This window comes from Megalops cyprinoides, chromosome 1 (assembly GCF_013368585.1).
Source record: "Megalops cyprinoides isolate fMegCyp1 chromosome 1, fMegCyp1.pri, whole genome shotgun sequence".
Lineage (NCBI taxonomy): Eukaryota > Metazoa > Chordata > Actinopteri > Elopiformes > Megalopidae > Megalops > Megalops cyprinoides.
The window spans coordinates 14,229,919-14,241,225 of NC_050583.1; the positions used below are offsets into that span (position 1 = coordinate 14,229,919).

Below are 11,307 nucleotides of genomic sequence, written 5' to 3' on the forward strand. Positions count from 1 at the left end.
TGCATATCCCACATTTTACTGTAGCAACATTTGAAAAAAACAGAAATGAAATTGAATAATTATTGGACCATTAAAGTAATAAAGAGCAATGATTGGAGCCAAACCCCACATTCTGTAAACAGATTTTGTTTGACACCCCTGATTTAGAGACTGTGCCTCCCACAACACTCTGCCATAATAATCTTGTGGCAAAGTCTGAATTGAAACCTGCAGGACAGAAGCCCTCTGAAGCAGACTCTCAATCTTTGTGAATGTTGTTATTATCAATGAATGTTGTTATTGTTGTTTTGTCAAGGTTAAAAGGCTATATGAGCCAGTTTGTGTCATATGATGAGGGCTTGGTCTTGTTGGGTGTCAACATTCTACATGTAAATACAACATAATAATGCTTATTAAAAACAATCTTTTATTATACTCATTAAGCGTGTAATTGTTGTTATTTTAAGTGCACCACATACATTTGCATGGTCTATATACATATGCAGAATACTATGTATATATTACATCATATGAAATGGAAAACAAATCATTCCATCATCATGACACAAAAAATGATCTCCTTGCCTTTGACTGCTCAAAGCATAGCTCTTATTATGAAAGTGCAGATTAACTGAATTACCAGAAGATTACCCCCAGCTTTTTGCTGAAGCTTTGGTTTCGTTATTTAAAAATAATAATACATACACGTACACACATAATAACAAACATAATGACCTTTTTTAGAGGATACTTGAACCCAGGGTCAGAATAGCAAATAGGATTGTAGTGTTTTACTGAGAAACAGAGGAAAAGTGACTTCACTCACTGCAATTGAGAGCACCTCTAACTTTCAGCTTTAACCCCATACACACCATGAGGGTAAATGTGTACGATAACAAGAACATGCATAATACTCTCTAAAACATCCTTACCATACAAAACATCCTTAGGCGTACGATAACACAGACAAATATGTACAAAGAAAATCCCGTTTCATTTCCACATTCGACGTGATCGGTAACCCCACAGACCATAAGCACAACATTACAAAGGTCATCTTAGCGCTAATTAGAGGTTAAAACAGTCTTCAGCATTTTCCCTTTTTACGAGAGCAGTTGTCCTGGTAACACTTGCATTATCACCAGCCATGAATCCACTGATATGCACCTTCAGGAAGACCTTCTCCATTTTGACAGGCAGTTTCCTTTTAATGCTGTTTTATGCAAGCTCTGTGAGTATTGGGTGGCACTGCAGAGAAACTGTGTGCTTTTCTGTTTGCATGTTGATGTTGAGGATGTAAGAATATGTGTTCAATGCTAAAAATAGCATTCTTTCTCTTGTTTCACATATGGTATTAACATGCGTCAAAAAATAGCGTATATTGTTCCTCCATTTAGACGTCTGTGCTGTCGGTTTCCATTACCTTCCACGGACCAATCGGCATCATCTGACACGCTCCAAAATAAAAAAAAAAAAATAGATTGTTTCCTTTTGGTGCAGTTCATCCTCCTCTCTCCTCTCCAGTATTGCAAAAATAAATTTGCATTCTACAGATAATGAGGGGATAGGACAATGCTTTCCAAAGTTATTTCCTGATTGTGTGGTTTATTTGTTAATCTTGAGGAAACAAAAACTCTGGTATGTTCAGCTATTAGATCACGGCCAGTGTTGCATTCCCATCCCAGGCCTAGTGGCCATGTTGTCATGCTGTCACTGTTCTCCTTCCGGAGTTGTAATGAGCTCATGAGTTTTCATATCACAGAGACCAAACAATAATATATATTTCCCATTTTGAACCAAACAATAAATCCTGCATGGTTTGAAGACTATCCAGGGCCTCTGGACACCAATGAGTGTTTCCATAGAGTCGAACATACACACACACACACACACACACACACACACGTACACCCACACAAAAGGTACACATTATGTTACATTGCCATTGTCATTTACACAAAGTGTAATTATGTAGCATTCAACTGTAGGATTCAACTGAGGTGCTGTAAAAGTCTTTTAATGCTTGTTTGTATGCTTTTACACTTTGATTTCGTCCTCCTCCTCATTGTAGGAACAAGGCAGCCTCCTCTTGGCACGGTTGACAGAGTCTATATCTGGACCGAGTACTCGTTCTTCCCATCCCTCAGTCTGCTGTTTCCCTTTTAGGAGTCCACCTCCCCCGTAGTGACGTGACAGCACGTCAGCAGCCATTTGGAACCTCACAGGCTCCATACCAGGCTCTACTCTCGTGGGTGACCCTGACACCACATCTGGAATTGCCTTTTTGGGGGGTTCCCTCCCTTCCTCCTCCCACTCCCGAGCACACAACCCAAATCCTTCCACGTTCAAATCCTCCCTCAGCGGAGAGCCTCCAAGTGAGGTAGCTGCTGAACAGACCACGTGGTTTTGGCTGGAACTGGGCCCCTCCTCCTCCCAGCCGTGATTGGCTTCAAGGCTGCCCCTGGGGCTGTCAATCACACCGAACACCTCGCTCATCAGGGACGGCCCCAGGTCCACGGTGAAGGAGGATATGGAGTCGGAGTGCGGCAGCGAGAGGACGCTGGTGTCCGGAACCGAGCTGCGGCGGAACTCGGGGTTGCGGGTTTCGGACCCGTCCTGCGGCTGCCGGTCCACACGGGAGAGGCGGGGCAGGGTGGCGAAGCCGGACTCTACACCTGCAAATACAGAGAGGTCAGAGATGCTTACACCTGCCAGCTGAACTAATGAAAGGGATGCCAATCACTGAATTTGCCACTCATGTTCACCCTGCTTGATATGAATACCAAACCAGCTCAAGCCTTTAATGGTACTTGAGATGTAAGGAAAGGGAACACTATGCTTTATCGCTAAAACACCATATTGTTTAGAAAATAACTTCAGATTTTTTATAGCATAATGACAATCACATCGACTTCACAAGGAGGGAGTCCGCTACTTGAAGAAACACCGTTTGCCATGAAGTTTGGTTTAGGTGCCAACAGGTGGCAGTATAAACCATCTGGTGTACACAGTCCTGCCTACATGCATTCCACTGTGCCATAATGACTTCACTGGATCTCCAGGCGTTTTCACAGGATCTGAATCTGAATCTTGAATGCATATGGGGCATGTTTGGTTGAAGGGAGAGAGGATAGACAGGAATGTAAGACGGGCTATGAGAGGAGAGCTAAGTGAAGCGCATGGAGCTACAGAGAGGTGTGAGGAAAGAGAGTGTGAGGAAACAGAGAAAAAGACATAGAAAGGTGAGGGCTAAATGCATATATGTGCCCCTGGCCCGGCAGATTTTCTCAGTACAGTTGTGCTTGTGCCTCCCTCTCCAAATGCTGGTAAATTCCTTTCGTGTTGGGTAATATTCTAGGGGCTGAGGGGGAATTCCAGCTGTCCCACAGGTCCCACACACACACAAAGACTCCCAAACACACACAGACACACACAATCACACATACACGTTTACACACACACACATGCTTACCTGAAGGTGAAGAAGATATTTTTGCACATTTCATACAGTTTAGTTCCATATTCTAACTGAAATCAATTCTATTCTTCTGTCATGAGCTGAACTGCTGGCAGTATGTACTTACAGTGTTATTGACTGTTCTTGCCTCACATAAACTAGTCTGCCAAAATAACAACCAAGCTTTTTTCCATCACCTTCACCTCTGACGATTTCTGTGCATGAGCATGTGAATCTCTTCAGGCATTGGGCAATTAGTTAAATTCTTAATTGACGAGCCACACCACCAAATTAAGAGTACCAGATTACGTAACTGAAAGGAGAATTGAGAGGAGGGAGAGAGCAAGGACAGAATAGGAGGTTTGTTTGGAAAGTTTTAAATGTCCTGTTTTACATAAATGTAGTCCTTGTTTTGATGCATTTGTATCCCTTCTACTTTTGCCTGTTCGAAGCCTTCAGATTTATCGATACTGTATCAAAATGCATATTTTTGTTTTATCTCTGTTACTGTGATTTTTAAGAAAACCTCTTCCGTGAGAAGCAGCCTAGCAGCTTTGTCACATGGTGGCATACAGCAGCTGGATGTTTTTAGTAACTGTAGCAGTAGGAGGATTATTGTACATCATGTGGGCAGCAGTGTAGCATAGTGGCAATGAGTAAGGTTTGAAACCAACAGGTTGCTGGATTGATTCCCTGCTGGGGGACTGCCGATGTAACCTAGGGCAAGGTGCTTAACCCAGAATTGCCTCAGTATATATCCAGCTATATAAATGGATAGGATGTAAAAATGGCAACCTATGGAAGTCACTCTGGACAAGAGTGTCTGCTAAATGACATATTGTTATGTAATGATAATTGCGACAGTGATGTTCAGTGCAGGTAGCAGAGAAATTAGTATGATCTCAGTTTGAGAGTTATAGAAATGCAGGCTTGGCAATCATCTTAAGACATCTATGGTCCTTTGGAGTCTCACCGTAGGAGTAAGTGGAGTCCTCTGGGCTGCTGGGGGAGGCGGGAAAGAGCACCCTCTGCAGGCTGCCGTTGGGAGCGTCCCCATCGAGGCGTGGCAGCGAGATGGCATTCTTGATGATGGGGGAGACGGGCGGAGGCGGTGGGGAGAGGTCCTGGGAGCCGTCCCTGAGCTGGATGGGACCCCTGCGAACATGGCGCAGGGTGCGAGAGAAGAACCCCGTGGCCTTGCCGGAGGGCGAATCGGGGTCCCCCACCCCGTTCCCGGTCCCGCCATGGTTGCTGAGGAAAGAGGTATCGCCGAACACGTCCCCCCCGCGGCCCACGTGCATGGTGTGCCGGAAGTCCCCCAGAGGCGGGCTGATCATGTCCGCGGTGAGGTCTCTCTTGAAGCGCCGCTTTCTGTGAGAGGTCGACACCAGGCCTTTCAGCCCCGGCAACTTCCCAAGACTCATGGCTGCAGCTCAGCAGGTGAAAGAGCGGGTACCAAAAACCAAAAAAAAAAAGAATATAAAGTCCTTTATCACTGATCAAAAAACACTCTATGCCATGTACTTTTAGGATACGCGAGTTGTTCACACTCCTCGAAAAAAGTAAATTATTGCATACGCTCCTCTGTGTGATTTAGATATGGATTCGGCTTCTTCTTGTATAGGCTCAACTTTATACCATCCTCACACAGACATTCATTTTTCCTAGTTTTGTTTTCTGTCGCAGTGAAATGGTACGTTAACAGACAAAGTGCTCAAAATCTGAATGTTTTCCTCCAGCAGAACAGAACTGAGGAGTCAGTTGAGGTACATTTTGAATGGCCTCAGAATCTCTGCAGTGCGGTGGACGAAGAACTATGTCAGAGTGCAGTTTATTGGAGTCCTCTTTTTAGCTCAAACGCTGTTGCGGGCCCATCTGACTGCTGCATAGCTGGCACATTTCACTGATGATAAAAGAGAGTATAAATTACATATCCCAGGTCCTGCAAACCAGTGTATGCGGTCACAGACTCTGGGCACCGCAGTTGTCTCGGGTTTTAGTTCATAAAATGTCAGTTCAGAAATAAATTGTTTTCCAGCTGTAGATGCCCCTGTGGTCATAGACTGAAACCATTTATTCCTTATTTAGAAAAGAAAAAAAAAATATCCTTCATTTTGTGTATTGAGTCTTAAAATGAGAATAAAATTCTCATTTTGTAAAATATGAATGGCATCCGTGTATTATCCTTCTGCACTGGTACTTTGTTTACACACATAGATGAGCGCACAAAAGTAACTTTTATACAATCCCCTGACTAATGACTGGCTCACTATGAAATTTCAGCTAAAGCCCAACATGTATACTGCTTCTATACCTAAATCTATCTTAGTACAGACTCATAACTTAGTCACTTTTTCAAAGGCAAAGTTCCAGTGCCGAAGTTCACCTCTCTAAAAACCTCTTTATTTACACAAAAAAAAAACTTGCTGTCCCAACACTCACAGTATTATCTACATGCTTGGTCTGGGTTTTTTTTTTGGCAAAACTAAAAAGCCAGTTTCAGACTATCTCTGTCATTCCCTTATCCGGCATTGTGTTCCAACACGCTTACTGCCAGATGAAAGATGCAACATTTGCAATGCCTTTTTGTCCTGCCTTTAAAAGCAGTGTCCCCCATTTACCAGTGTGGGCATGCCTTAGCCAGCAGGCCAAACCCTTGTTTACAAACATTCAAAGTATGTTCCACCAGATTAAACATTGCTTTATTTTTAGCCAAAGGTTCACAGGATACTTAAAATATTAAGATAAGGCAATCTCTTTGCACACTTTGTCAAAGAATATATTCTGTAAGTTGACAACTTGCGGCTCGGAGAAATATACGGAAAATTTGTTACTCTAACCTGGCAGAGTAATGGATGTCTCACAAAAACCTTTTAGCAAGTGGCATATATTTACAAGGACCTGCTCCTTTTATAAACTCCCAGCTATGGAAAGTCTGCCGCAAATGTTTGTTAAGTTGTTAAGCAACGAACTGGATTTGGTGAGTGAAAACCCACTTTTTCAGTGGCCCTTGATCTCTGTTCATTCCCATACCATTCACTTCCAACCCCCTTTTAAATACAAACACACCAGCAACTTGCTATAGGCAGACTTCCTAACCTTGCATGCAGCAAACTATGGTCTCAACAAGCATGCAGATTCTGGTTACTGCTGTTGGGGTGTGCTGATGTTGGTGATTTTCTCTGGGTTTGATTTTCACTTAAAGAGTGAGAATATCAGCAATAGGAACCTACTCTGTGCACTGTCACACCTTGCCAAAAAGTTAGAAAAAGAAAAATTGAGGATTCCCCCAAACCAGTTTCTGTGTGTATCACAGGACACTGATGCACTCTGTCTTCCTCCAGTAATCCTCCAGCAGTTGGAAGACAAATGCGTGCACCCAGTAAGGCTGATTGTCTCTGAGGAACGATGTGTTCCTCAAAAGCAGTCAGCGCAGACTTTATAGTCCGGTCTCCCAGGGAAATGAAACACAGCAGAGGTTATCCACACAAGCCGCTGCAGAACGCGGCGTCCTGGTGTCTGCTCTTCCTTGTTGTTCCTGGTCACTCCTTGACTTTTCCTCTTGATCCTCCGTTTTTGGGGTTTAACAACTCCAGTGACCACCCCTCCAAGAATTAAAAAAAAAAGCAAAAATGAGCCTGATAAAAATTGTAACGCTTTAAAAAGGTTATAAATTAAACACAATAATCCGCACTACTCTTGGTCTGCCTCTTGAAGAAAAAAAAGGGAACTCAGATTGTCATGAGCTGGATTAGGCCCTAATCGCTAATGTCTTCCCCTCCTTTCTCTCCTCTCTCCTTCCCTCCTTCTTCTGCAATCCACTTAGCCCCCTGCTATCCAGGCTTGAACATCTCCTGCGACTTCATTGAGAGCGTGCCGTGGCCTCTGAGCAGGGGAGGGAAAAAGAGGAATGGAGAGAAGTCATGAGATGCACAATAGCAGCAGTGTCTGGCGATGCAATAGGTATGTATTAGACATGCAAGGAAAAATAAACCCCCAAAAAACTACAAGATGGGGAGGGGGGCGATTTAATCCATTTTTTTCAGTTTGTCCTTATGTTTGTTTAAATTACTCATATTTGAGATATTAGTTAAATTCATGAGAAAATGTTGTGAAAGCAATGGAAAACATTTACTCAGAGTTAAGGATAAACCACAAATTGAAGAATGAATCACATGCCTAGTGTGGCTGCAGAGCTGAATCACTTTGACTTTCTTCAGGGGGTAAAAGCATTCCAACTGCATTTCATAATCACTAGATGATGTCCAGATTAGAGAGCAGCATGATTTTATGAGAATGTGCTTACTTAAAGGGATTGATTCACTCTCTGTTTTACGGAAAATTACTTCCAATAAACCGAAAGGATTTCAGGGCTTTCAGTGTCTACACCTACTTATGGAAAACTCAAATTTGGTTCCACTTATGTGAGAATAAATTAGCATTTTATATTAAATGTCTTTTCAAACACTTAAGCTGTTTCAACGTTTGCCATAATCTGAAAGTAAGATCTTGTTTGCTAGCTCAGGACATTTTTGGACAAAAATGTTCAACATTTCTCAGGGTTTTCAAAGGTCTCAATAAAGTTCATCTGATTTCATGTGTGAAGTCCATACTTGAACTTCACCATCAGCTGACTTACTCTTGAGACACTCAGTGTGAGAGTATGACAAGTTTTCTCTCTCTTTTGCCTCCTGTTACTCTTTATAAATGAGTTCTGTATTCCTGTTAATTTCACTGCCTGGTATCTTTTTTAATTATTCACAATTAATATCTAACTGTGAAAATGTTTTGTGCCTTTTCCCTTCCTTTATTGTGAAACATTCTCTAACGACCTCCATGACAAACCCTGATGTGAAAACCAACCTCCTCTATGCTCACTCATCACCCATCATTGTTACCTACAATGGTACACACTGATCAAGCTTTCACTCATTAACATGGATCTATAACTGTAGAACCAGAAATATATTCTTCTTCTTCTTATTATTATTATTATCACATTATTTTGATTGGCAAATACCCTTATCATGAAAGACTCAAAAAGATGAAATTTACACATACACTTATGAAGCCAATTCTTATAGTAAAGGACCATTCTTATGGGTGCAACGAGCCATCTTGGAATCAAACAGGCCAACCGCTGCATGCCCACTTCCCCCAACCCCAGTATGCTCCACATACTGTTCATGAATATACCTGCAGAGGTCCATAAACTAGATAAATATTACTGGAAAGGAAAGCTGGTTGGAATGAATGGCTGTGAGGCAGATTACACTTAAACCCAAGCAACCGCAAAGCTCCCGGTGCCTAATGGGAACAGTGTGTGAACAGAATTCAGAAAGAAAAACAGCCGGACTCTCTCTTGATTACTGACATCAAATAAAGAGCCCGCGTCTCTGATTAAAACCACATTTCATTTCATTCCCTCCCCCCTGAGACCCTGACAGCAAACCAGCCTGTGGGTTTAAAGGTTTCAATGAACAGCTGGCACCAACAGGAGCAAATATTATAACAGAGGATTCAGTTCTGTTGTGCTAGGTTCGTTTCTGGCCCTGTTGGATGTACTGTCATTTTTATTTTAGAACACCATATGCTAATATTATAATACATGATACATAATAATACACTATTATACTTGCATTGGTGTTTTATTAGTATTTTACTACATTAGTATAGGAGAATTGGATTGTTACCAGGAGGATGCTGCTGTTGTTATCTGAACTGTTTCAGTAAAAATATATTTAAAAGTATATGTATTTAAAATGTAAGATATGCAGGTCACTCTGGATGAGCATGTCTCTTTAGAAAATGAATACATTTGAAGTACTGCCCAGTCACATGCCAATGCTGCTGGCACAGCGCTTCTCCTCTGATACTGTGTTACTCAGTTTCCAAGCATGGTATGTCTCCCTCCCTCAAACTTCGTGTGGCTTCTGTAAATCTTCTCTTCTTAAGTGTATTAGCTTTGTTACAGTGTTTTTCTCTTCCTTTTCCTAAATTCTGCATCCTTCCTTCACACTATTCTTTCAAGTCTCCCTCTCCGAAAGTAAATTAAACAGACGTACAAAAATACGAGATAAGGCCTCATTTTTAAACTTTCCTCCAGCTGCCTCAATTCAGTGCACTGAGACAGCTGGGGGAAAGCATATTTTCTTTCAAGGGAAACATCTCAACTCTGATCCAAACACACCTTGTAATCTGTCAATATCCATCTCATTCTCTCTTTTCTCCTCCATCGCTGTCCTCATTTTCCCATCGTATTCCCTCTACACTGCAAGAGCGTTGCAATTATTGGTTGATTTGAAATATGTTCCGCTTACAGAACAGACCTACAGAAAGTGAAGTATTTGAGCCCATGACCTCTTTTTACCGCTACCTGTACACTCAGTGTTCGTGCGGTAAGACCTGTGCCGATAAATCGATTAATCAAACTTGATCAGCCATTATTTGTTTAAACCTATTTTTCCCCAAATATAAATATATGATGAATGATGGATACGTTCATTGGGCTGTGATATCCTGAACACTGACGTATAATAGCAAAATGTTTCTGTATGAATGACGTGAGGATAGACTTTAGACTTATTTCCGGACATGCCGCCGCACGTTCGATGGGACGACGCGCACGCTGTAGATAAGTCTCCCTAAAAGAGTTTTATAGGTAAACGTCCTCGCTTAACCATAGCAGAGCTGTTAAGATACTGTCCTCATGCTACACAAATTATTTACACAAGCTATGCACGGATTGTACAGCGAGGAACTGCCAGTATGAAACAACATGTGATTAATGAGTATGTTCATAAAGTAGTTAAACCAAAACTGGATCAGTTTACAAACAGTCCAACAGAATGAGTTAAAATGAGCGACGTACTCTGTCGATACTTATCAGAGCTAAATCTTGGACGAGATAAGTAGCAACGCGATTGATTTACCTTTTAAGTTAACATTCAATGTAAAAAGGCTCATAGCTTCCAATCACTTTTATGATCGTGTTCCATTGTAATTTTCATTTTTTTTGGGGTAGTCTGTTAAGAAAATCTCTATTATGGAATACAAATCTGTATTAAAACATTTCAACAAATTGTAAATACAAAATTTGCTTGCTCGGACCATGCAGACTTACATGTACCAGTAACTCGAACCATCTTCCATACAGTGCTCAATTGGTTAGGATCATAAAAAGTGTGACACTAACGCTGTTACGCGTGCATTAAACTCTCACTTTACAGTGAGTGTTAAGGTTAAGATGTCAACTGATTTAATCAACAATGATGATAATTATTATAATAACAACAGTAATATATTATGCCTTGCTGAACAAAGTGCATCACTACTATAGTTTCACCATATGGACATTAACTTCAGTTAAAATCAAACTTACTTTTAGGTCAGAAGGAAGTAAAAAGAGGAAATGGAAAGTGTTTCATCCAGAAATATGTTCCTCCGAAAGCTTCAAATCTAAACGTTACAGTTTACGTTCAAACATTTTTCTCCCAGGTTATTCCCACTCATCCCATCATATGGTTGCAGCCCGCTACTGCATTGGAATTGCACAGGGATCGTGCGGGAAGGAGATGAGGAACGGGGCGGGCTGTGGCAACAGACCAGCAACGAAGTTATCAAATCAGGGAAGGTAAACGAAGCTTTTATCCAATTGAGAAAATACAGGGGAGGGGACATCGCTTCGAAATTGTAGAATTGCATAAACTCAGTCCATTACATCTTGTCAGTGTGCTTTGTCTTGCCTTTTAAGTACTGGCCGTTACAAATGGGTTTTTACCTCCCAACAGAGTTTCGAATAGGTTTTGCTTCGGTGTTTAGCATGCTTTAGGTGTCGGAAATATTCTCTATCGAGTTAAATACAGTAGACT

The 11,307-nt window shown here is 41.6% G+C and overlaps 1 protein-coding gene across 1 annotated transcript; it reads right to left on the reverse strand.

Moving 5' to 3' along the window:
* Nucleotides 1-428: 428 nt before the first annotated feature.
* On the reverse strand, nucleotides 429-10,964 carry cdc42ep1a (CDC42 effector protein (Rho GTPase binding) 1a). The gene is made up of 3 exons (XM_036548923.1): nucleotides 10,818-10,964; nucleotides 4,410-7,321; nucleotides 429-2,654 (listed from the first exon to the last, which is right to left on the reverse strand). The coding sequence occupies exons 2-3, from the start codon at nucleotides 4,858-4,860 to the stop codon at nucleotides 2,017-2,019; spliced, it is 1,089 nt and encodes a 362-aa protein (XP_036404816.1). The 5' UTR covers nucleotides 4,861-7,321; nucleotides 10,818-10,964; the 3' UTR covers nucleotides 429-2,016.
* Between the last annotated feature and the right edge of the window lie 343 nt (nucleotides 10,965-11,307).

Coding starts and splice junctions, on each gene's coding strand:
- cdc42ep1a (XM_036548923.1), bottom strand. CDS start 4,860: ATGAGTCTTGGGAAGTTGCCGGGGCTGAAAGGCCTGGTGTCGACCTCT. Junction 2,655..4,409: donor GGACTCCACTTACTCCTACG/GTGAGACTCCAA, acceptor CTGTATTTGCAG/GTGTAGAGTCCGGCTTCGCC.